This window comes from Alosa sapidissima, chromosome 6 (assembly GCF_018492685.1).
Source record: "Alosa sapidissima isolate fAloSap1 chromosome 6, fAloSap1.pri, whole genome shotgun sequence".
Taxonomy (NCBI): Eukaryota; Metazoa; Chordata; class Actinopteri; order Clupeiformes; family Clupeidae; genus Alosa; species Alosa sapidissima.
Window position 1 is genome coordinate 2,068,207 of NC_055962.1, and position 27,979 is coordinate 2,096,185.

At 39.5% G+C, this 27,979-nt stretch overlaps 1 protein-coding gene across 3 annotated transcripts in view; it reads right to left on the minus strand.

The window, feature by feature from the left end:
• ncoa1 (nuclear receptor coactivator 1) overlaps positions 1–27,979 on the minus strand; it is a 159,222-nt gene that overhangs the window by 50,334 nt on the left and 80,909 nt on the right. For 2 of the 3 annotated variants that reach the window (XM_042094295.1, XM_042094294.1), the window contains exons 8-13: positions 25,320–25,418; positions 23,261–23,401; positions 21,875–22,022; positions 20,714–21,725; positions 16,948–17,110; positions 5,993–6,113 (exon numbers count right to left, since the gene is read on the minus strand). In XM_042094295.1, the coding sequence (XP_041950229.1) occupies positions 5,993–6,113; positions 16,948–17,110; positions 20,714–21,725; positions 21,875–22,022; positions 23,261–23,401; positions 25,320–25,418 (1,684 nt within the window). The remainder of the gene's footprint in view (positions 1–5,992; positions 6,114–16,947; positions 17,111–20,713; positions 21,726–21,874; positions 22,023–23,260; positions 23,402–25,319; positions 25,419–27,979) is intronic. The other variant, XM_042094296.1, reaches the window with a different exon arrangement.

Genomic DNA, 27,979 nt, shown 5'->3' on the forward strand with positions numbered 1-27,979 from the left:
TTTGTGAAACACTGGTCTATGAAGATCATGACAGTGGTCCAGTCAAATCTTTTACTGTCTATGGCCAAATCCCAGCCGAGCTATAACTGTAGCTGTGGACACACAATATTGTTAGAAAATTGAGATGTGTGAAACACTATTTGACTGAAATGGTAATCAGAAATAATTTGTTATAAAAAAAAGACTAAAATGTTTTGACTAAAACTGAGACTAAGATAGCTTTAGTTTTCTTTTGACTAAAAGTAGACTAAAATGACGAGACTTTTAGTTGACTAAAACTTGACTAACAAAAATGATATTTGAGTGACTAAATATGACAAAGACTAAAAAGGACATTTCGTCACAAGACGAAGACTAAGACTAAATTTAAAATAGGTGACAAAATTAACACTAAAGAGAGACATTGAGCTTTAAAGTCTATAATGTTGGTTTGGCTCTTCATTGATTCACTCATCTGCCAAAATTGTTTTTAAGATATGTTCATAGCAATAAAATCATAATTTAGATTAATTAATCACAGAGTATGTAATTAATTAGATAAAATATTTTAATCGATTGACAGCCCTAGTAATAATAGCTGAAGTAGCCATTAACATCAGGAACAAGTAGCATAGTCCACTAATAAGAATCAGTGTTGAAGGGCCAAGTCTGGAGGATTTTGATGCTAAGCAAGATAGTAAATAAAAACTACAAAAAGCAAATCCAAATTATTGTCATTTACTAACAGTTACTTATATCTTGTCTTTTCACATTATTAAGATCAGATTTTGCAGGTAAAATTACAATAATAAGGTGACTTGACTTGGCTGTGGACTTGACTTGACATAGCCTGTGACTTGACTTGACCAAGAAAAAAATTCTTGAGACTTACTTGAGACTTGAAGGTTAAGACTTGAGACTTGCACATGTGTGACTTGGTCCCATCTCTGATCTAAATTTCAACAGCCACATGAAAGCAATAGCTAAATTAGCTTTTACCACCTCAAAATATTGCCAAACTTAGAGGGCTGATGTCAAAAGATGATTAAAAAAAAACTCATTCATGCATTTATCGCCAGCAAGGTTGACTACTGCAATGGACTTTTCACAGGCCTTCCTAAAAAGACTATCAAACTGCATCAGGCGATACAAAATGCGGCAGCTAGGGTTCTCACAAAAAACTAAAAGTACTGACCACATTACTCCAATTCTTAAGTCCCTGCACTGACTTCCAGTAAGTCACAGAATTACAGCTGCTTCACAGAAATCACTACTGCTTGTTTATAAATCACTAAATGGAGCAGGACCTTAATACCTCCAGATCTCTCAGGAGAAAAACCTGGTAGTAAAACCTGCTGTTAGAACTAAACATGTTGAAGCAGCTTTTAGCTGCTATGCGGCTCAGCTCTGGAACCAACTTTCGGATGACATTAAAAAGGGCCCAACTGTAGCCAGTTTTAAATCTAGACTTAAGACCAAACTGTTCTCAGAAACTGCACTGAGTTACAAATTCTGAATCTCCCTTGAAAATTATTCTACCTTGTGTCTTTTATTTTGTCTTTTTAATTATTCTTTATTTTTAAATGATTTTACCTTGTGCGTTTTTAGGTTTTCTTTTATTTATTTATTTACATTTTTTTATTATTATGATCTTTACCTTTTAAACTATTCTTTCACTATTGCCCTTTTATGTGTTATTACTGTTTGCTTTTGTTTATGTAAAGCACATTGATTGACCTCTGTGTATTAAAATGCGCTATATAAATTAACCTGACAGCCTTGGAGCGGCAAAAGCCGACGTTTCTAACCCTGCTCACAAGTGCAACCTGGTGGTTGTTTGGGTCATTGCAGCTTCACTGGGGAAATATAAATAAAATACGTGTGATTCACGCGTGAGGTCATGTGAGACATGTGTAATGTTTTGGCGCAATGTAAGTGAAATTAAATTGAAATTGAAATTCTTCCTTAAAATACAGGTGCTAATAAATATACATACCCCTATGTTAAATGCCCATAGAGGCAGGCAGATTTTTATTTTTAAAGGCCAGTTACTTCATGGATCCAGGATACTATGCATCCTGATAAAGTTTCCCTGGCCTTTGGAATTAAAATAGCCCCACATCATCGCATACCCTTCACCATACCTAGAAATTGGCATGGTTTTATTTCAGTTAGCCTAATAGCTGGTTTGATTTGCATTGAGAGATGATCGTATGGAGAGTACGCCATGCCAATCTCGGTGAAGGGTATGTGATGATGTGGGGCTATTTCAAAACTCCATTATCGTACAATATGTTAATGTTGCTAGAGTGAGTTGCATGCAGTTCAATATAATATTTGAGCTAATTACTTCGTTTTCAGCTAAATTTTGCTTGTTGCTATGGTGCTGCCGCTTTCGGATGCCTTTCTGCTGGTTCCTACTAAACTGAATCAGAATCAATCTGGCCGAGTGAGATTCTCCGGAATGCCGATAACCGTACCAACTTCAAAAGATGCAGGAGGACAAAACAATGTGGAAAGCGAGCCGGAGTCCGGAACAGGCTCAAGAGCTTGGGTCAACCAATCAAATTAGGTATAGTCACGGTCACTGTCAAACTGTGATTCGTCAGCACCTTATAAAGGGAAGCCATCCTTCTCGTCTATCCCTCCTATCAAGTAGACACTGACACCACTGATGGAGTTGTATGAGACTCTCAGTAAGCAACAGAATGACAACCTGATTGCAGCTGTGATAGTGGCAGGTGATTTCAAAAAGGCCTTTAATTTGCTGCCCGGGCTAGTCTAGCAACTCTCCGTTGGCTTGCGAGCTGGAAAAATTAAACTTCGATAGGGCCAATCACATTGTGTATAGTCGTTAGGCGGGCTTAACATAATGATTGATGGCAGAGTTCGCTGTGAATTCCCTGCTACTTGAAAACAAAGAAGGTGGATGTTGCTGTTGGCGAACAGCGTGACACGAGTTAAGCTTTTTTTTAAGTTAGCAAAAGTTTGAACTAGCCAACTAGCTCCGCTGGTGGGAAAACGCATGGGACTCATGAGTTGTAGCGCTATCGTATTGCGTGCAGAGGGAATTTGAAAGACAACCGATTATCCCGCCCCTCGAACTGAGCACTGCGAATGGTGAGTCCCCAGACCCTACATTTTAATTTGGGTCTGGCTCGTCAGGCTAGGGGTTTATAGGAAAGCTTGTGGATGACACTGTCCCCAAAGCCACCATGAGGACATACAGAAACCAAAAGCCATGGGTAAACCACTCCCGCTGTGAAGATCTGAATAAACACACTGCTGCTTACAACTCTGGACTTCTATCTGGAAACATGGAGGAATATGAAGTTGTCGCATATAATCTATGGAGGATGGTGAAAGACGCCAAGAGACTGTATGGGGCAAAGATCGAGTCCCAGTTTAACAATCAGATTCCAGGGACATGTGGCAAGGGCTACGGACAATGTACAATGTACAGTGTACAAATCGCTAACACTTCCACCATCGTCAACACTGACCCCTCACTGACAGATGAACTCAACGCATTCTATGCATGATTTGACACAGACGCGGATGATATAACCCAGGCACGCGTACGTTGCATACGCATCAGTCCTGCCAGGCCCAGAGGAGACTGCGTTCATCACCCTCTCAGAGCATGACCTGCAGAGAGCATTTAGGAGCTTGAACACCAGAAAGGTGGCAGGTCCAGACAGCATTCCTGTACAAGTATTCAAAACATGTGCAGATCAACTTGCTGCAGTGTTCACAGAAATATTCAAACTTCCTTTAGCCAACATGTTTTAAAAGATCAACAATTGTCCGTGTTCCAAAGAAATCACACCCTACCGGCCTGAATAACTACCGCCCTGTTGTACTGATGTCTATAGCCATTAAGTGCTTTGAGGAGTTAGTCAAAACTACATTTGTTCCTCATTGACCCAAAATCTAGATCCCTTGTAGTTTGCATATCGCTCTAATAGATCTACTGATGATGGCATCAATTTCATACTACACACTGCATTATCCCACCTTGATAACATGGGAGGGAATTATGTATGAATGCTGTTTATAGATTTTAGCTCAGCATTTAATACAATCAAACCTGTTACACTCATCACTAAGCTGGAAGATCTTAGACTGCATTCATCTCTGTGTAAATGGATTTTCAACTTCCTGACTGGTAGACCCCAGGTGGTGCGAGTGGGTAGCCACACCTCTTCATCCCTTACCCTCACAGGAGCACCACAGGGCTGTGTTTTAGGTCCACTGTTGTATTCACGGTACACAAATTGTACGGCAATATATGAGTCTAGCTTCATTGTCAAGTTCAACACAGCAGTAGTAAGCCTAATTTCTAAGAACAATGAGCAGGCCTGACGCAGACCTGATTTGGATCAAGAACACCGATTCACTAGTGAGAAAGGCACACTAGCATCTTTTCCACCTCAGACGCCTCAAGTACTTTAGGCTACCTCAGCATTGTCACACGCACGCCTAATGTTTATTTTGTGCAGTGAGAGTAGCCTACTTGGGATTTTATGCGGCTACTTCTGTTCAAGTAGCATTGATGAGACAGTCACGTTTTTTCCTACACGGTATTATATGGAGAGAAAACATTAGCCTTTGAGTATTTTAATAGTCAGTTGTAAACAAAGAACTATTCTCATGTCACTCTTTAGTAAATGGACTGAAGTTCGCTCTAAATATCTACGTTTACTGATTATGCTAACCGTTAGCATCTCTATGGGATTTCTCATATACATTAGCCATAAGCTAACGCATTAGTTTCTATTCTGAAACTTGGAATGCAGACCTACATGATTGCTCTTAAACAAAACATCGAAGGAAATAACTGAGATGTACTCTGTTGGTCTGCTTAGTTTTACAGTGAATCCTATTTAAAGGAACTTCAGCTTCAGACTTTCTCTTGGGAAACTGTTAGGCCTATTCATCTTCTCTAACGTAGCTGGCTAGACCATGTAATTGCCACACACACAAGTGGGGGCAGAATTGGAAATGTGTCATAGAGTGACAATGCTTTGGTTGATTTGGTTAAAAAGTCACAGGTTAGGTTATTATTGTAATGATGCTATTCATAAATAATGAGCTGTAAAGTAACTCAGACTTTAACAAAAACAATTTTTTAAAGGATATCGACTAATTATCGTTATCGTCAAAATCACAAAAAATATCGAGATATTATTTTTTGTCTATATCGCCCACCCCTAGTGTGCACTATCCAACCTTCAGGAAATTTACATCAAGAGATGTCAGTCCAGAGTAAAGAAAAACATCAGAGATCTCAGGCACCCAACAACTGTGGGAAACATTACCGCTGCCTGAAAGCCAATACAGAGAATGCAAAAACATTTTTATACCCAGGCTATCCGGATTCTGAATGCGGACTGTAGCTGGAGCACAAGTATGTTGGAAACAGCTCATACACTTTAGAAATGTATTTATTTCTTCTTGTCTTCTTTCTTTTCTATTTATTTCCTTATTAATACAGACATAACACAGTCATGGAGTCAGTGGACAAAGCATTTCAATGCATATATACTTTTAATAATTGTATGTGACAAGTAAATTTTAATTTAAATTAGTAAGATTAGTAGATGCATATGAATAATAAATCACATTCACAGGAATGTGCATTTGTGGATGATCCATTACATTGTTGGGAATGCTTGATTCAACCCATTGCTACCTTTAAAGCATGCATCCAGGCAATACTAGTTGTTTTTATAGAGGGGAAATACAGTAGTGGATTGGTATCAGTATCAGCAAACATTCAAGGTTGCCATATGAGTGTGGTGGAACAGCGGTAATGTCACTGTCTGACAATCAATCGGCACGGGATTGATTCCCAGACCCACCAGTTTGTGTTGCTATGGATAAAAGACCCTGCTAAATACCAGCCAACTTAATATTATATCAGTTTTGGGCATGAAAAAGTGATATTGGAGCATCCCTAATCAGGTGCAGTATATAGCATACAGTGTTTGTTATTTGTGAAGCCACTCACTCTTCTGGGGACGGCAAATGAGAAGGTGTTGGGGATACCAAGCTACTGTCGAAGGGCAGCGCATCCCCCAAGGCCACCGGCTGGAAAGGCTGTGTATCTGCTATTTCTTCCTTAGGGCGTCCTGTAACACAGCAAAAGCAAATAATTCAATAATTGTCTTTATATAAGTATCTAGGTGTTACGATCAATGGGCCTCATTCACCAACCATTCTTACGAAGAAATTTGTTCTTAAAACCCACTTACGCGGTTTTTACGAAGATTCTGGCATTCACCAATGTGTTCTTGTTCTTAGATAAAAAGATAATCTATGAACACTCAAGAGCACTCTCACGCACATTTGAGAACTGACTTGCTTGTGCAAAATAAATGGTTATTGCATTTTCATCATGTCTGCAGGTGTAAAATATAATAGAATTTAAATGACAACTATATATTTTATCATTTATGATATTTTTGAATGAAAAAAATTATCTTAATAAAATAAATTCCAATATTTTACAAAGCATTAAGGTATTTTAAAATAAATAAACACAACAAATAACACCTTTTCACTTTTTATACTAACTACTAAATATAAAGACTCATTTACTGTTCATGTCCTGCAGTGCAAAGCATGCGTTATATACGGTAATCAAATTGTCCTACTTATGTAGTGTATAATATACGGTAGAAATGAAAGCTGGTGCCTCAGCCTCAATTTGAGTGCACACGGCCCTGCAGTATCTTTAGTATACCTTTTTGTTACCCCATCAGGATCGATTGCACCTGGTGTGGAAGGGGTTGTCATCGCTGGACATGCTGTGTAAAAGACCATTTTTCTGCTTTCATCTAATGTAATAAGCCATAGTTGTTTCAGTATATTTTCATTGCAGTGAATTTTGCGTCACTTTCATTGAGGTTGATTAGGCGAAATCAGAGAGAATTTGTAGAGGCAAGTTTAACTTAGTTCAAATGAGAAAGTACCAGTTCAGTTCAGCATGTTTGTGTTTGATATTTGAGAGAGGTGAGAGTTACGAAAAAGTCTGACTAAGATGGCGGATGCTCCGAGTCACTGACATCATCTGTTGTAAAATGTTCGCAATTATTGAGAAGATTGAGTTTGCTGCTACCTTTAGGTTACTGGAAGAGGTCTCTCTGCCCCAGTCCTATGACTGGACTCTGGGCCTGTACTTGTGTGGGAGTGGATGTACAGTAGTGAAATTGTTGAATGTAGACATCTCAGTGTGACAGAAAGAGCAAACAAGTAAAAAAGTGGTAAGACAAAAGTCAGAGGGCTAAAGGTTATGTTAGCAAAATGGCAGATGACCCTGCATCACCACAAACAACTGAGAAACTTGTGCAGGAGCTTGAAAAGCTTGGAAGAGAACTCATAACTAGCTCCTTGAAGCGTATCCAGTCCTCAGCTGATTGGAGTGACTTAACAAACAAGCTTATCCACAGTGATAGGATAACAGTTGGAACTTGACATGAGTGGGTTCCAATCCAATCTATTGTGGGATGCGGCTACAGCTCTCAATTATTGTGCGTTGTAACTAAGGGATGCAATAACACCACCAACAACAACCAAAACCATTTATTGTCAACATGTAAACTAATTTACATTTCAATGTAAATTCATACAGATTATGTAAATGTTGCAAAGATACTGCATCAATCCGTAGTGTATTTCATTATGCTACTAGGCTATTTGCTTTATCTTACTCTTTATTCATTTAGGCTATTTATTCCTAATCTTCCATCCTTCACGGTACTTGTTTAGCACACGCATTCTCACCAGCCAAGACCTGTCACTCATCGTCTTAGGGGAGGTTTTTGGCATCCTTCCCGTGTTATAATCATCAGCCAATCAAGGTAGTCACTTCAATCAAGTTTGTGCACGAGTAATGACGTCAATCATAGCAACAAAGGCTCATTCTTAATTTAGGAGTTATCATTTTTCCTTACTAAGAGTAGGTCTAAGAGAAAACTCCTAGTTAAAATCTTTTAGTGTGATTTAGGAGTACTCCTAGTGGTAAGATAAAATGCTTTGTGAATACGGGCCAGTCCATATTTACTATCCATAGTGTGATTTTGTGATCAAAAACTTGGCTTAACAAAGACACATAGAGGCACACCCCCTCACTCACACACACCATTACAACCTAATCCCCCCCCACCACCACACACACACACCATACCCCCAAACCACACCCACATACCCACCCTATTAATCCTACATACACACACACCAATACACTAACCCCCCACCAAACACACACCATTTCATCACCACCCCCCCACCCAAACACACAACATACCCCCTCCCCTCACATACACACACAGGTACACCCCACTTCCCCACACACCACATTACCCCCCAACACACACACCAACACCCCCCATTTCATCAGCACCCCCCCACACCATTTCATAGATACAACAACACATACATTAGAATTAATGCTGTGAAAATAGGAAGACCCTGTAATTAGCAGCAGTAAATAGCAGCAGTAAAATTGAAAAAATGAATTAATGTGAAGAAATAGGTTACAAGATAAAAGTGAGTTAACTAAAAGCTCTAATATACGTCACATATATGTTTTCAGGTCTTTTTGAAAGATATTTACAGAATTTGCCTTTTTGATGTACAGGCAGGGTGTTCCATAGCTTCGGTTTATCTGTCTATAAATTGCAGGAACGTCTGTCTGTCTGTCTGTCTGTTAACCGCATATCTGTCGAACCGTTCGTCCGTTCGATTTCATACTGGGCATGTGTCTTGCTACTGGCACGCATTGTTTAGATAAGAAAAGCAAAAGATATTATTAAATATATAGGTAAAAGGAGCACACAGTAGCTTTCTCTGCTCTACCGTTTCCACTCCCCCTCATACACAGCACTGTAATCACGGGTTAAGATGCAAGATGTTTGGATGATTATCATGTCTGACCTCAACAATAAAAACTCCCTTGCATAAAATGAGTCCGCGGATTTTGCAACAACACACCAGCAAGCACGGGTATGTAGTGGCAAGAACATATCACCCTGGACCTCGCTTCGCTCCACTGGCTCCCCATCGGCTACCGCATTGATTTTAAACTTCTACTGACTGTCTACAAATCCCTCCATGGTCTGGCCCCCACATACCTATCTGATCTTCTCCACCACCACATCCCCTCCAGAGCACTAGGGTCAGCTGACCAATTGCTGTTGGAAGTGCCCAGGTCCAGGCTAAAAACCAAGGGGGGCAGAGCCTTTGCAGTAGCAGCCCCCAGACTCTAGAACTGTCTCCCCCTCCACATCCGTGCAGCCCAGTCTCTAAATGTTTTTAAGTCCCTTTTAAAGACCCACCTCTTTTCACTTGCCTTTGATTAGTCCCACCTCTTTTCACTTGCCTTTGATTAGTGTCTCCTTTTTATGTGCCAGTGCATAATGTCCCTTGGCTACCTTTTTATATGTTCTCTTTTTTACATTATTTTAACTCCTTCAGTCATTGTCTTGTTGCCTCTTTCATTTTTTCCCCTCAACCTTAGGTCATTCTTTTGTTTATTGCACTTAGCACTTTATTGTGAAGCACTTTGGTGCGGCTCAGCGTTTGTAAATGTGCTATAGAAATACAAAATTGACTTGACTTGACTTGGCTATTCAAAATGACATAAAAAGTATGTGCAATAAACTGATGCTTCGAATAGCCCGGCTACTTTGGACTTGAGACTTTGGATAAACAAACGACAATTCCGACTGCAAGGTCCCAAATTGAAACGAGCGATAGGCTAATGGTCCCGAATTTAACAACGTTTCAGAAGACATGCCACACAGCTAGACAACAAGTGGCAGACAGAGCGACGTCACTTATGCTACCACCAAAGACTGTTTTTGAGTCACATCATTGCAAATCTCATATGATGATGCATCTTTCTACAAAATGGTTTGTCTATATCATTAAGCTATTCAATAGGCTAAACAGCCTTACATCAAAGCTTTAGGCTTATGTTATTTCGATCAGCTACAGACAACGAGTGGCAGACAAAGAAAATAGGCCTAGGCTAGCTTACCAGAGATTGAGTCACATCATTGCAAATGTCAAACGATGATGCATCATTCCACAAAATGGTTTGTCTTCAGCATCAGGAAGTTATTCAATAAGCTTAACAATAAACATATAGCCTTAACTCAAAACAGCTGTTAAGCTTATGTCATTCTGGATTCTTCAGAAATGGCACATGCAGCCACGCCTACATTTTGCTAAGTGCACATTAATTATAGGCTAATATATTAAATATTCAGTATTCATTATTGAATGCTTAGCTGGAATGATGTTTTTTCCTATCATGCTATTTTTAAAGCAGGCAGACCTGCAGGCATGTAATTGTGCTACAGGTTTTCTACAGCAATGGCATGTTTGAACGGGCACTGCACTAGTAATGGATCAAAAGCAGCTTCTCCGCTTTGCCTGTGGAGCACTTTCATATCAATTCTATAGGAAACAGGGAGCCAGTGCAGTTCAGCTGATGTGCTCTCTCTTCTTGGTCTTAGTTAAAAGTCTAGCAGCAGAGTTCTGTATGAGTTCCAATTTCTTTATATGCTTTTTTGGGGAGATCAGTAAAAAGTGCATTGCAGTAGTCTAACCCAGTGGTTCTCAAATGGGGGTACGCGTACCCCTGGGGGTACGTGAAGGCACTCCAGGGGGTATGTGAGGTTTTAAAATATACATATATTTAAAAATACTTTAAAAACAATTATTTAATACATATTTCAGGATGAATTTTATATTTCAGTAAGCTATTCAATTTCATTATCCTAAAAAACCCCCAGAGTCCCCCCCCATACCATGGTTCGACCCAACCTGTCACATGCCACCCGCCATCACTTGTCAATCACTTTCAAAACTCAAACGATGGAGTCATGGTTGAAGCGTAGTGGTAATTCTTGTGAAAACACGGAGGGACATGTGGCAAAGAAGGCCAAACCAGGGCCGGTAAAATTACTGCTGTATCTTGTTTTATTGCTCTGTTTTAAGTCTTTTTTTTTCTCAACTAAAAATGCGCAGGTCAGGGGGTACTTGGCTGAAAAAATATTTCTCAGGGGGTACATCACTGAAAAAAGGTTGAGAACCACTGGTCTAACCTACTAGTGATAAAGGCATGGATTATATTCTCTGCATCTTGTAGTGTTACAAAAAGGCTGCAATTTTGTAATGTTTCTCAGGTGGAAATAAGCTGTCTGGGTAACTTTATGGATGTGGGGCTTGAAGCTTAACTCTGTATCTAAGATGACACCTAGGCTTGCTACTTTTGATTTGACTTGGTGTGCCAGGTTCCTAAGATTACTAACAACGGTGTATCATTCTGATTTTAGTCCAACCAAAAGTATCTTTGCTTTATCGTCATTTAGCTTTTAAAAAAATGTTAATCATCCACTGATTGCATGCAATCATCCACTGGCTAAGCATGCAAGAAGGGAGGAAAGGCCATCTGGGTTTGTTGGCTCCACAGAAATAAATAATTGGGTATGGTCTGCATAGTTGTGGAAGTTGACATTATGTTGACTTATGATGTTTCCTAACAGAAGCATATTATAGGGTAAAAAGCAGAGGACCAAGACAGCTCTCTTGGGCCACAACGGAGGGCAAATTATGTTTTACAGACTCATGATCCCCTAGACCAGGGGTGGCTAACCAGTCTAGCACGAAGAGCCAAAAACAATCTACACCACTCAAAAGAGATGCACAACAAAAAAGATGCCCACACTACAAAAAGCAACAGTGACTAATAGGCCTACGCCTAAAGAGACACGTTACAGTTTAAATAGCTTGTCTTTTTAATTTAAAGTAAGACACTTGGCAGATGCTACAAATGATCATTTACAGGAATGAGTACTGTAGCAAGCAACAAAGATATAGTATCTGACACACATCACAAATTCCCCCTCACTGAATGACTTATTAGCATGAGCAATGCTCCAATGAAACAACTGATATGATGCCAATGTGACATTGAGTGTACATTTTTTAAAAGAAAATGAATAAAAAGAAAACGAGTCTGCTTCTCTGACTGACATCTATATAGCCTGACATCTATATATAGCCTACCTTTGCCTTTGGGAAATGTTAAAGTTTGAAGCTTTATACATCTGTTAAGTCTGGCATACCAAGTACCAAACTAACGTGTAGAACATGTTTTTTTATGGTGTTATTTTCGTTAAGTTCCCTTATTCCACTGCTTGGTTGAATTTCCCATTGTCCTACGTAATTTAGAACGACCATTAACCGTATGTTATCTGCACACCTATGAAGTAGATCCATTTTTTTGGCCGTATCACACTTGTATATTAATTCGCCGAACTCGTTGTGAAGTTTAAATGAACTGTCACGTTGCATCCGAGCTGTAAAATGCAGACGTTCAGAACATTGCAACATTGTAGCATATGACGGAGGTGGCTTTTAGCTAGATGGATGACAGCAGGCTAAGTAAAAGCAATGTTTCAAAGCTAAAGTTCATCAGAATCTTGGGATACGCCCGCTTGACAACGGGAGAGATAGAACTAACGACTGGCCTTTGGCCGTAGCAACCATCCATTTAGAACTAGTAAAGGCAGTTTGTCCTGTGAGTTGAGAAATTAGTTGATATGTGTCGAAAGAAATTAGTTCTACAAACAAGACAGTTTCAGCGATTAAAACGTTGAAATTTTAACAGGAAATGAATACAACGCAAGTGACAACAGTGGAATAAGCGGGAAAATGGACTCCACGGTGGTCTTGGACCACTGTGTCCTCCATTATCCCTTACTTATTATACGGCTCTTCAAAATGCAAGTAGAATGCTCCATTGACTTGAACGGGATTTCCGAAAGTTCTAGCGGTCATTTTTTCTTGGGAAAGGACCTCTGAAAACAAGAATGACCGCTGTCAATGGCAACGGAGTTTGTGCTTGGAACTTCATTCAAAAGTGAAAGCAGGCGGTTGATCAGCTGTGTTCTAAAGAATGTTTGATTCAAGTTCAGCGTGTGTTGCGAACTATTTGTTTCTCAGCAAAAGCCACGACGAAACGGTAACAAATAAGTGTAAAGAGACATATCATGGAGTTTATTTTTTCGTTTTGGCAAGTAGCCGTATAATAAGCGGGATAATGTATAGAACGCCGGTCATCATGGGAAAATAAGTCCCTTCAGGGCGAAACAAGACCCCTCCGCTGGCACGTCGGGGTCCGGTTCGCCCTGTCGGGACTTATTTTCCCCATAATAACCGGCGTTCTATACATTATCCCTTACATATCAACCAGAAGGATTATGCTACGAAAAGATAAATCCTCCTTTTGAATGACCCGTGTTCCTCCTTCTATTTGCGCTTAGCTTTAGGGTTTTCCTGATTGCAACAGTAGCATTAAATCGGAGTAGTTTAAATGGTTAAAGTATTTTATAGGGAATTATTGTAGTGATAACTTTTATTTTGAACAGTTTTAGGCAGAGAAAACAGTTGGCGGGATTCAACTGTTCATCATACTGTAGTCGCGAAAACTAACAGTAAGCTTAATGAAATGTAAATGTTCATTACTGAAATACTATGTTGATCATGCTGCTTTGACAATCGAGATAATGAAAGGGAGGGATACAAACACACAGCACAGTACTTGTGCAAAAGACGAAGACAGCTAGACCTCTGCTAAATAAGGATATGCTATCAGCTAAAGCTCAAAATATTTGTCAACATTGCAGAAAGAAGACCGATCAAGCATATTCACCCAGGTCAGTTAAGAAGTAGCCTAAAAGATGAAGTGCAATACTGTAATGATGCATTCAATCGGATCGATCTTAAATTTGATTAGTAGCATTATTGGCAAAGGACCATTGGCTACAGCCACCAAGCAGACATCAACTGATCACAGCTTCAACATTCCACCCCCAACGGTTTGAGATTCCCGTGTTTTAAAAATCATGCCTGGCTGGCTACGGTTATCCTGCCATCGTTAATATAGCCAGTTAGGCTACCATAACATTACTCCTAAGATTTTGACATTATGTCAGTAATCAGGGAAATAAACTAGATGTACCGCATAGCGGTACAAAATATGACCGCCGCTCAGTCCTGTACATCCGTTCCGCGAAAATAAATCACACTTCAATTTGTCTCCATATTTTACTCCATCCCCCACTCTTGAAACTTTTGTGTATGCTTGTTTGGCATGCCTGAGTGTGTGTGTGTGCGGCTGCACAGAAAGTAGCCTACTGGTGCTGAAAAGGTGAATAGATTGTAGAATAGCCAAAGAAGATGTAGCATTGTTATAAAACCTTTAAAATCTCTAAACAATCACAAGTAGGGCAGTTCATCACAGTTCATCCATTGCAACTGGATTGATGAAAGGTCACTTACACCTGTAGGCTACATTGTATTTGGGAAAAGCAAAAGGTATCAGCATAATGTTATTTATTTATTTATAAACAAAAACATCTCTGTCAGTTCCATGCCGTTTTCAACAGCTATCAAAAACAAAGGTCATTTTTGGATGGATGGATGTTTTGTGAATGTTTCTTCTTCTACATAAGATTTTAGTCATCTTTAGTTCATGTAATACTTTATTGTCAATGCACAAATTAAGTAACAGTAGTCTGAAACGTTATTGTTAATGCACAAATTAAGTAACAGTAGTCTGAAACGAAATGCTGTTTTACATCTAACCAGTGGTGCAAATAACTGACATGTCCAAATGGGCCTCGATGAAATGCGTCGCTAGACTGTTCATGCACATTTTAACGGGCCAAAGTTGAAGAGCTGTTGTCCGTTATTGTTTGTGCAAATATAGGCTGATTCATGTTGCCTTGCATTGTGTAACTGAGGTCCATGGCTAGTCTGGCTTTCACCAGACCAAGCTCAATCTTTTAAGAAATCAAAAAATAAATAGCGGGCAGATCAGGCTGGGTTCACCCAGCCTAGTCCATAGGCACCCGATTGAGATATCCACGGTCTGGCTATTCTAAATGCAAAAATGCATCAGGGAGTTATAACAAAACTGTAACTAACAAAATAGATCCTAATAGAAAGCTGTTAGCTTCCCTAAGCTACAGGTAGGCTTTATAGTCCAGTCATTTTAGGAGAAAGGGTTGAACAAATTGCAACACAAGCAAACTTAACTGATTTTGTATCCTCAATATGTCCCGAGTAAGGGAAAAAAAGCCCCGAAGAATCCCAATAGGGGAAAGTTTAGAAAAAGACCTAAATATACCCTATTTATGTGCCTATACAGTATTTTTCTCACGCAAATAGGGGAACAAAATTAACCTTCACATATCACCATGAAAATTACTGAGTTGATTACTTACATCAAGACAAACAAAAAATGTATTATAAGTTTTTTGAAATTGTTTGTTAACATGGGCAAACAGGGCATAATGTAATTATGTATAGCTAATGTATAGTGACCCAAAACTAATTGCAACATTTGACAAACAAATTGTCCAAGGCATGGAGGAAGATAATACATGTCTTAACTGGTATTATATCTCATCTAGAAGGTATATGCTTATAGAAAATATATAGTTTATGGTGTTTAATTTTTTTTCCCTGGACAGTATAGGCCAAAATGTATCCACTTTACACTAGATTCACCTTTACAGAATAGAGGGAAATGAGAGATGGGAAATGTCTTAAATGGTGTTATATATGCTTTCAGAAAATATATACTTTATGGTGTTTAATTTGTTTTCCCTGGACAGTATAGGCCAAAATGTATCCACTTTACACTAGATTCGCCTATACAGAATAGAGGAGTATGTGTTATGCATGGTATGGAGGAAGATGGGACATAAGTTGATTGATGCTATATTTCATGTACAGTGCATATACTTTTAGAATATGTATAGTTTTGAATGAGTGTACAGTCACTAAATGTACACATAACCTAATTTTTTTTAGACCCCCCCATGGATGAAATTCTACGAAACTTGGCATACCCCCAGAGAATGCCAGGTCAATCATACACTTAAAATTTGGTGCAGTTCTGAACATCTTAACTGAAGATAGAGGCGATTAAAGCAGAATAATATTGCATTTTCATTTTTTACCGGGGGGGTGCAAATCACAAATGAGTGATTATGGGCCAGATTGATGTGGGCCCTTGAGACCAACATACCATAAAAGATTCTTCATCCTCAGTGCCACGGTTCAGGTAGTTATTTAGGAAAAACTGCTTTTTTTGCGGTTCGGGGGGCCCAGCACGGGGGTGGAGTGGCCCCCGGGGACGAAACGAAATTTTTCCGTAAAAGTCTAGTGGGGCTACATACCCACCAAATTTCATGTGCCCCGGTGGTTCGGTGTCCCGGGTATCGTTGACCAAAAATTCAGGAAGTAGATGACGGGGGGGAAAAAAAAAACAAAAAAAAAAAAAAACTTTGACAATCCCTATATGACCGTTTTGCTAGCGGCGGTCATAATAATATTGAAGTAATAATACAAATATAATAATTGACTGATTTTATGACTGTGCTTCCCCTATGTCAAAGACCAGCATCTGAAAACAGACTGTTATTCACTTTTGACCAAAAAACTAAATAGGGTTCAACCTCCCATGTCCGTTTTTCCACCTGCTACTCTCCAGCAAATCTGGGTATTATTGTACTGGAACTCTCATTGTCTTATGTTTCCTGTATTTTATACCACATATCTATTTTTCTACGGCCTGACGCTCCCCAGATTCCAATGAGAGGCCTAATGTGATTACATGGGCTAACTGAAGGCATAGCCTCATGTATGCACCTGATGGTGTTCTTTTTTAACTGAATAGGGCACTACCACGTTTTTCTTCCATTGAAATAAACAATGTAAACATCTCTGTGCCCTGGTGATCCTTTCATGTTTACTGCATGACCTGTCCTCTCCTGTGATTGTTGCCAAACGTGTGGTGGAACTACTATTTTTATATTTTGAATAAAAAATGTTTGCCCCATAGTCACCATGGAGGTATTGAAATATTGAGTTTGGTCTTACCATGGCCTGGTGTTCCGGGAGGCTCCTCCTTGACACTGACACTTTTTGTTTTATTGTCCTCTGCAGGACAGGGAACACCCTTCTCTGCAGGCTTTATCCGTCCAATAGCCCCAATGGATGGTAGCAGCTGGTTAAGAGTATCTGAGTCAGAAGTAGAAAAGTGCTACGCACAAGCACGCGCACACACAGTCATACACACACAAAGATCAATAATGTGTGTTAATGGGTATTAATTAATATTGTAGAATAAACCAAATGAAACAGCTGAAACAACACACATGTGATTAAGTAGTAAGTAAAAAGAAGAGTAAACAAAGCAACATATGTTACATTTAAGGCTCCTCGAAGGAGCCAAGTTTTACTGTGATGACAGTTTTTCACACTTTGGGCATTCTCTCAACCTACATAAATAAAAGTTCTAGAATGGTTTTCCAAAAGTCCTGAAGGACTTCTCATGTCAAGCACTTGTTGGCTGCATTTTCATTTCTAAATTGACAGCATTCCAGGTGACTCATTTAAGCTGGCTATGGATGCCAGTAGAGTTCAGGGTCCATACTGTAAAACTCCAGATAATAGCCCGGGCTTTTATTTTCCCAAATCGCCAAACTGCACCGGCTAGTATTAGAGCCAGGCGTCTATATGAGACAGGCCTTTAATTCCCTTTACACAAAACTTTTGGAAAATATTATCGAATTAATTATTTCAAACACACTGAATGTCTACCTATATGACAAGGCTATCTGATGACAATTAGGTATGAGCTACATCAGGCGGGTAACTGAAGCGTTCCGTTCGCGTAGCGTCTGCTGCAACAATTAGCTGCCACTATAATCAATGGAAGTAGCTACACCAGACGTGATAGCGGCGAGTCTTTTAAAATGGATTTTACGCGTCGCGAACGGAACGCTTCAGTTACGTGCCTGGTGTAGCTCATACCTTTCGGATCATCATTCATTTAGTGTTGAGATGTTCATTGAGTGAGATACAGTAAGATCCAAATAGCGGGGATAGCCAGAACAGATGAAACATGTTTTAATCAAACGTAATTTACAAAGAGATCGTATCACACTGAAAGCTCATATTTTGTCACTAGTAACCTAGCCTATATCGGTCCTTTGTCAAATACAGTTGCATTATCAGCCCTGACCAAAACCGTTCAGGAATTATTTATGCACAAGTGGAACGTGCGTAATATTTCATTCTCCCTCCTTTTCGGCATGAATGAAACAGCATGAGCGAGCATGAACCATATCGTTTCTCTCGTATTTTATTTGGCAAATTTAAGAACAGTCAGCTTACATTTCAAATGTAGCCTACTTCTTTCTCTTTATCGCCATGGCAGTATGCATTTAGAATATAGAGTAATGTTGGCGAACCCTTTTGTTTTGTTGCCAGCATGGCGGCCTATCAGCAAATTTTAAACACAAGGGATGAATTGAACGATGACGAAGTTGGACATATAGGCATTGAATAAAGTTATACAACTTGGAACTCTATAGCCTGGGTGCCAGCCGAACTTAGTCCCGCCCACAACATTTGAGGCTGGGAAGTTCGGTCTGGCATTGCTCCATTGTGGAGTAACTATGCTCGCCCAGACCTGGGCGGACCAATCAAATCGGGAAATTACGATAATGGACAGGTGAGCAACAGCGTCATCTGAGCACGCTTAGGTTGATTATGTTTGCAACAAAAACGCTGTGGCTAGGAGACAGATGGCTTCTAAGACACCATATGGAAAATGCATATTATTTCAATGAGGTTGTATCACTGAAAACGATTAGGCTATTTCTGTAAAAATGTTCTGAAATACTTTAACTATTTACTGCACGTATAGACTACAGCTATGACTTAATACCATAGTGTAGTAGATTGGGATGTGGATGTTGTGAAAGTGAAAATACGATAGAAAGGCAAACAAAAGTTAAAGTTGCTTTTGACATTGTAGCCTATTATGAAGCAAACTGATGCTCTAAATACTGATTCAGCGGTCTCTGAAAGTTTCTCTAATTGATGCATTTAACCGAAATATGGATTACACCTGATTTTAACAGGTGGAGGTTTTTCACCACAAACATATGGCACCATACTTCCTCCCCTGTGTTTGCATATGAATATGCATCAATGCATATGAAAATATGTTGGCAGCATGTTCAAATGTATCATGAAAATTGTTTTTGTATTTTTATTTGGATATTGGATGTGAGAACAAGAAAACGGTTGTTCCATAACACAGTGCCTTTAGTAGTGTGTAAATGTCCCACACTGGGAAGCATCTTAATTTGACACTGCAGCTGAAGTTAGACTTAAAATCGGTATCGGCAGGTCAAACTCTTGTGAAAATATATAATATTGCTGAGATATATAATATTGTTATAACCCGATTAGTTTGTGTGATTTCTTTAACTGGTTTTTCTTGAATGTTAAATGTATAAAACACTTTTTTGCCTTGAAAAATTCTGTTGTGGTGCAGTTCATCATATGTCGTCATTTGGTGTGACATTCACATTTGTGAGAAAAAAAGGCTTTGTTACTGATAAATCATGAAAATGTCAATAGAGCACAAAGGAAATAGTGTTAAGCAAAAGTCTCAAGCATTTTGTTAAAATTATTACAAGGTTTATCAGAATTAATCTAAAATACTTGACAGATTGAGGAGATATATTTTGTGTGATGCTTAGGGCTGGGCGATATGTATCGCAATAGACATGTAATCGATATCAATAAAAAAATATGTGCGATAGAACATTCGATAATTAAAAGCAACACACACCTCCCGCCTTACGTTGTCCATAAATAAATAGCCTAAATATATCTTTCATTGTAGATAGTATGTGCAACTCTACCAGAGTAGGCGATAGAAGTAGGCCTACCTCAACACAGACTCTCAATGCACTCTCTCTCTCTCTCTCTCTCTCTCCCTCTCAACAAGCGCATCCCTCCTCAAAATGCACATGTAATCCAAACATTCACAATTGTGCAAGACGACTGGCTAAATTGCTATTAAATCCGGTTAGCATCATTAGGGGGTCATCCCTATGTTCCTCGGGTCCTATGTTCCCCGTTTTCCCCCAAAAGGGTCCTATGTTCCCCGTTTCCCCCCAAAAGGGTCCTATGTTCCCCAGTCGCAATACATACCGGGGGACATAGGACCCTTTTTTAAAAAAAAGGTCCTATGTTCCCCAGGAGACCCCGGGAAAAAGGGTTAGATTTTAACAAGGAAATGTTAAGTATCAAAACAGTCATGATGAAAATATATGGTGAAGTTAGTTAAATAAGAAAGAAAATGCTCCGTTTCATTTTAAATAAAATAGCTTTCACGTCACACCATATGACAATTTTGGGTACTGATAAAGCAAATTGGTGAATAAATAGAGATTTAATTACAAAATCTAAAAGACCACATATATATTTGAAAATCTCAGAATCACAGCAACACAAATAAAGAATTTTCAGGGATAATATTTGAAGTATTTTAAAAATACTTTTTTGGGGCTTATAAGTCAACCACCCATTTAAAGCTTTAGGTATATATGTAATATATACCTAAAGTAAGGTGGTTAGTGAGTTTGCAGTATTTTTGTATTTTATGAAAACTAGCCACAATAGTGAACTGACAACAACAAATACAGTAAAAGCTAAGCTTTATAGCACCAATACCCACTAAATAGAGATTAGATTAGTTTAGATTAAATGCAACATCTGCAAACCAACATTAGCAGCACTATATGTCAGAACTGTTTTTATGTATGTGTACACTGTGTCATACCGAGCTACTGGTCTTCTCACTCTCTTTTGGGGAGTTAATGGCTGTGTTTGCAGCACATACACTCTCTGTTCCTCCATTTCCTTTCTTCTCTGCTTTCACACGTACTGTTTGCAGACTGAGAGCAGCTGGTGGGGGCAGGTCTCCCAGGTCTTTCTCATCTGTGTCGAGGAGGAAGCGCAACAATTGGTGGTCTTGAGGCTCCCTGGAGCCACAATTAGGGCTGACTGGAGGCTCTTTCTTGATGTCAGGCTCCTTCCTGTTGGCATCAGCCTGTTCCACGGGGCTATTATCTTGTAGAAGACTATGCAAAATTTTGTGGCGCTCCGTCAGCGTACTGTGTGAGGCAGGGCACTGGACAGATAGAGGTGGGAGATGAGAAGGCTCTTGATTAGCTGACTGGCTACTTGAGACCAACACTCCCCCATCCAGCAGCTGATTGAGTTTCAGGTTGCACAGCACAGCTACTTTGGAGTCATCATCCCCAATCTGTGTCTCCTCTATGGGTTGTCCAGGGGGTATACAAATGGGGGAGCTAGTAGGGGTGAGTGTTTGCCTCGTGGGAAGGGAGAAGCTTATGGTGGTGGCTGTTCCTTTTTCACCTATCTGCTGGCCGGCAAGCACACTTGCTGGAGAGTGCAGGCCGCCTGGTCCACAAGAAGGTGGGGAGAAAGGGTGCCCTCCAGGCACACAAGGGCTACCCAGACCAGGGCTCCCTTGTGGAGGTCTGGGAGACATGAAAGAGGTAGGGGTTACTGTGAGGGGACAGCTCAATGTAGAGGGGCTGCTGACCTGTTGGAGGCCAACACGACTTGGGGTCAGGTACCCTCCATGGGTAGTGGGTGTAGCTAAGCCTGTACTGGCATTGTTGCCATTGTTCAAATGTAGGCTGTTGACAATTTCACTGGCTGGTTGGATAGCAGGGGAGCGACAAAGGAGCGACTGGCTGGAATTGCTGAGGGGTAGTGGAAGGCGAGGGGTAGAGTTTTCCTGAGAGCAAGCAGTGTTGTGTTCCCTGAAGGGGGGAATAAAACGTATGAGTATGGGGCATCAAAACTCTACTTCGCCTTCCCAGAGAGAGGCCCTGAAATGGTGGCACCCTTTAAAAATACAACACCAAGTTTTATTTGAAAATTTGAATTTGATCTGTATTTTGCATTTTACCTGTCAATAGTGTGGATGCCCATGATGAAGGGCTGTACATCAGGATTAGGAGGGCAGCAAAACTTGCAACGTGTCTGGGCACTGAGAGAAGTTCCATCACTGAGTATGAAGTGGTACAGTGGACTGATGGCTGTACCATGGGTCATCACTACCAAGAGACAAATATATGTCTGCAATCAATCCTACTTTATTTGGCTAAAAAACATCTAAAAGAAAACCAAACGAGGGCAGGGACAGGCTTTTGTCACAAAGCTTTTGAGTACAAAAGCCCTCTTTCCCATAAAAATTTGAAAATTGAAGAAAAGAATATAGCTGCAAGCAGCAATGTGGGGGCCTAGCAGTACACTAGCAGGAATGGCATTGCCATGGCATGAGCAAGCACTCAGCAACTTTCATGGCAATTCAATAAAGAATGGCTGAGATATAAGCTTTTTTTACTTTATTACAGCGCCCCTAGAGGCCAAATTATGCCAATTTCAGTGTGCGTCCTCACTATCAATGTACCAAGCCCCTGTACCAAGTTTGATTTTAGTATATCAAACCATTGCTGAGATATGAGCTCACTTTCTTTATTACAGTGCTCCTAGAGGTCAAATGACACCAGCGTTGCTGAGATATGAGCTCACTTCACTTGCAGCGCCCCTAGAGGCCAAATGATGCAAATGTCCTAGTGCGTCCTCACAATCAGTCCCTATGCCAAGTTTGGACTTTGTACATCAAAGCGTTGCTGAGAGACAAGCTCACTTCCTGTATTGTAGCACCCCCTATAGAGGCCAAATGATGTACATTTCCTAGTGCGTCATCACAATCACTTAACAAGTCCCTTTACAAAGTTTGGACTTCATACATCAAAGCCTTGCTGAGATATGAGCTCACTTCCTGTTTGGCGGCTTTGCCGTCAAATTTGATTGGATGTATTGAGCGAACGCTTTCGAATATCGAAACGCCTATAACTATCTTTTGTGAGGCTTGGTCGGAAGATCATCTGTACAAAGTTTCGTGAAAATCAGACCAAATTTGTGACCTGTGAAAATTTAGTTTTGCTTTTAATAAAATCAAATATGGCGGAAGGTCTGATATGGCGGAAATTGGCGCCATGAGGTGCGTTGAACTCGGCATCATCCAAGGATTCCTCAAAGTTCAAAATCTGGATGTAATGCCAACTTTGACCCATTGGTGGCGCTAGAGAGCTTGAGGTGCAGAAATGAAACTTGGTGAAATGAATCATGGGACTGTCTCTGTGCCAAATTTCATAACTTTTCACCCGACTGTTCTATGGGCTGCCATAGGCTCCCATGGCAGAAGAAAGTATAAGAATACATAGAAACACAATGAGGTCCTGCACCTTCTGTGCTAGGCCCTTCAAAAAATATATTTTGTCCTTACCCTCATGAAGAAGCTTCTTGGCATGGGAGGGCTCCTTGCCCTGGGGCTGGAAAAAGGCATAGATGCATTTCCTGACCAGGTCCTCCCAACCCGGCCGACCAGTGGCTCTTAGAGCACTCGTCTCTATGGAGATTATTTTTCCTGTAGTACATGCAAGCTATCTGAATAACAGCATTGATAATATGGATAGTTCATAAATATATATATATATATATATATATATATATATATATATATATATATATAGTATTACATTTTGGTCATTTGCAGTTTGATAAAAACATATGAACTAATCTTTTAATAAACTGTCAGAATAAGTGTTTTACTTATTATTCAATGAAGTTCAAATTTAATGAAAAAAGATTAAGAAGTAAATATGTAAAATCATTAAACAACAAAATGAGAGTTTTTAGTGGAGCACCCCCTGTAACCTGACATATGGTATGTAACCACAAGATTGTGACACCTCTAAATTGGTATCCTTAAACCGCTCTACACATCCAAAAGCTTACAGCCCAGTGATGGATTGCAGGCTATTTCTGCTTTATCTAAAAAAAAAAAATAAATAAATAAAAAAAAAAGGCTGGATCTTCACGAAGTTTAACATTTTATTCCAAAAATAATTCAGTGGAAATGCATGGATTCCAGTTTCTTCCAGTAGCAGCAACTGGAATCCATGCATTTCCACTGAATTATTTTTGGAATCTGATCCCTTATCATAGCTGTTCATTCTTACTCGTTGCTCGACTTATCGTGACTAAATTCAAGATGGCTGCAAACGCTAAACTTCGTGAAGATACCGTCTGTATAAATCGTCTTGTAAGTAAACTACCAGTGCTTTTTCAAAGTTCTCAATGTCTCGTTTTAAATGTCAGGGCCCTCGGAAGTCTACCAATGAAGTGTGGAGATACATTGAGCCTCGTAAATGGGTGTAAAACAGTGATTTATTTGCATGGCTAGCCCGATGCCGAAGCACCACTATTGAAAAAGATGTTGGTAGCATCGGCTAACTAGCGCCAGATTTTGGAGTGCAGGGGACAAGCCGAGATGGGCTATGAGACATACGTTCACACTCGGTATCATGTTTCGATACACTTTAGGTCAATATCACACCGGAATTCTCCTTTAAAGAGTACAAAGCTCAACCACTTCACATTCAGCAATTCTGACCACGCTGCAATATGCCTAGATACAAACAAAACCTAAAACATGAGCAGTCTGAGGCCACTGTCTAGGATGTACTGAGCATTGTGGACTGGGATGTGTAAATATGCAGCTCTGATAACATCAGTGTGTTTATGGAAGCAGTAGGAGGGTTTATTGGAAAGCTAGTGTCCCCAAAATCACCATGAGGACATAACCAGACCAAAAGCCATGGGTAACTCATTCCATCTGCAATGACCTAAATAAACACACTACTACATACAACTTGGGGCATGCATTTGGGAACATGGAGTACAAAGCAGTCTCATACAATCTATGGAGGTTGGTGAAAAAACCAATGCAATAGTATGGGGAAAAAACTTGTTCTGTGAAGAGTCGTTCCTACTCTGCCTCTCTTAGCTGTGACGCTGACCACTGATCACGTATTATTTGCAGTGGCATGACCTGGCACACCAGTGCAATCAATGTGAAAGTTTAGCCTGGTGCCCTGGAGATGCTTGGACAGAATTACATTTTTCTGAAAACTCAACTTCATTTACTCAGTTACTAAAATGTGAGGCCCAAGGTTTCGTTGAAGTTTTACTAAGACCACTGTTCTTAAATCGCCAGAATACCATTTGAATAATTAAAAGATTTGACATTGCTGATTTATATCAGGTTCAGCTGTAACAAGCCTATCCATATAGATTTGCTTTGAATGGCTGTGAATCTGACTTGGAACTGTGTGATACTAAAACTGTAATAATAAGAATGCAATGCAATCATCCGTAGTTCACCAGTGCAAAACAAAAGGCATCTAATCCACTATTCCAGGCTTTTTCTGAAGATCAGTTCATTTCTGGGGCTGACAGTGTGACAAGTGTAAGACATCAGTGTAAGCTTTCAAGTGGGCTACCTGTTGGGTCTTGCTTTGTGATGAAGGACTCCGTAACAACAGGGGCCTGCTGTGGACGGGGTGCTCGGCAAGCAACACAGATGAGGCAGCTCTGCAGGTCTGTACAAAAAAAAAAAAAACGGGTAACCAATTGTGGAGTCCAAACAGTCGAAGCATTTGAATAATCTAGGGCTGTCTTTATCGCTGAATTTCTATAGTCAATCGCGATTAATCACATATTTCATCACATGATTAAAATTCTATTATTTTGCATTTCAGAACTTTTCTTTTTTTTTTTTTGGGAAGTCCATATTAACAATGTATAGCAATTATTAGCAGTGTATCTTGATTGGGAATCAAGTGAATGCAAAGAAAGTTACTTTCTGAATTAACTGTAAGACATTTGATTATTTCAAATCAAATGTCAAAAAATTTGCAGCAGGCCTGAGACAACACAATGTCTTCAGAAATATAGCTGAATAAACTGAAATAAATGCTACAGCAGAAGTGCGTGCACAACACGTAGGACACATGATAAAGGGCATAACAACTAAAAATACTTTGTATGTTCATTGTCTTAGAGTTCAGTTGAAAATAAGGAAGTTTTCATATTGAGAAATATGCAAGTGTGTGTGCAAAATGTAGCCCAGGCCTACAGCACATTTCAATGAAGTGCATAACACATTCAACCAGAAAATGGATAAAAATAACTTGTGAAACAAATAAACCATGTATGGGCCCATTGATGGTATACTTGAGTAATTAATTTCACTTATCTCCCCTTTCAATATTGTGAATAGTAAATGTGGGCACTACTACACTAGGCAACAATAATTTTAGCACTGACACAGACACAGACTTATTCTAATTACTTCTTTGGATAAAGTCTATCTTACTTTTATTCTTAAAATGCTTTATTTTACAACATCGATTTACAAATAGCCTATTCACCAATCAGACTGCAGGTGGGTGCTTAAACAAATATGAGAAAGAAGACCAGAACACACTGGATCCTGCTGGCCTACTCTGTGCATAGCCCTCGGCCAGCGCTTCAACATTGCGACCAGCGCTTCAACATCTGTTTCGTAGTGCGGTATGATATTCTTTTCAAACAGTGACCGTGTTGTTGCATATCAGATACACAGGTTTTGCATTTGTGAAACCGGGTAAGATGAACGCAAAATTTTCTTTCCATTCCTCTTTATAGGCAAACAATAAACATTGTAACATTGTCAGGAGATGGGTCAACCTAAAAAAAATGGACTACCAGAATAATTTGGCTGGGCCAAATAATTTCGGTAGGCCAGCTTTGGCCGCCTGTTGCCGACCCATGTGAAGGAACCTGATGAAACCCATCATGGGTGTCATGAAGGGCATGAATAACGTGACTCATTGTTGATGGTCATAACGTTATAGCTTCCACCGTTCACATTTTAGTTAAAGCTAACAAATATGCTCCTGTTTTTATTTTTACCAAATTTGTAACGTTGTTCACTGCTTGTTTGTGTATCAAACAGGCCATGGCTACGTTTTCATGGAAAGGGACCTTATGAAAGCCATGAATAGGCTACTGTTAGGACAATTGCAGACATTCCTTGTATTGTTTTGGCATAACTGTTAAACTTGTTTGCTTTTGTCTTTTAGGTTCCAGACCAGACCAGTGGTGATGACCATGTATGACATTACGTGTGTGCCTGTCTGTGTGCACACCTGTCAACCATACATCTCTGACAATGTTGCTAGCAACATACTAATATACATTCTTACAAACATGTAACCATATCTGTGCACATACCATTTAACCATACTGAGACTTATCTGAGATCCACACTGAGACATTCTGAGAACTATATTGTTGTGTGAGGACTATACTCACTAACTACATGGAACATGTATACCTGTGAATCATATTTGTCAACCATTCATACCTTTGAATCATTCCTGTGCTGTAACATCTGTGAAACATAGCTGTGCTGTTAGACCTCTCTTTTTAGACCGGAGCTGTGCTGTGTGAACATTAAGATTCTAACCTAAGTTCTGTCTAAAACGGATCATCTGAAGGGCTGACTCTTTTTTTCTTCAGTGTATATATCACCATCAAATTTGACCTAATACCATTAACTGAGGCCTCTAGCTGTTGCTGCCAGTTCAGAGTTACCACTGATAAATAGATCCATAGATAAATATATTTAGTTATAATATAGTTACCATAGATAAATATAAATATATATATATATACACACAACTGTGATTTTTACTTCAAGCTTACATTGGTAAGTGTTCATCAGTGTATTCTGAGTATCATTCTGCTGTATTAAAACAAAGAATGTTGATCAATATTGAATTGACCATTTATTTTTACTGACTGTCATATACTCTAAGCTAACATCTAACCAAGTAAGTGGTTTTCAAGAATACTGTAAGACTGTGTAGTCTGAATAATCATACTGTAAGTAATATAATGTTATACACAGCAGCTTTTTTGCATTAACATGCAATGGTAATTCCCTGGAATTGCATTTTCTAGTTTGTTATTATTGTTTGGTTTTGTTTATGTAAAGCACATTGAATGACCTCTGTATGAAATGCGCTATATAAATAAACTTGACTTGACAAGAAAATAGTAGCAGCCAAAGAAAATTGTTCATAACAGAACAAGTGACGGTGTAAAATAACATGCT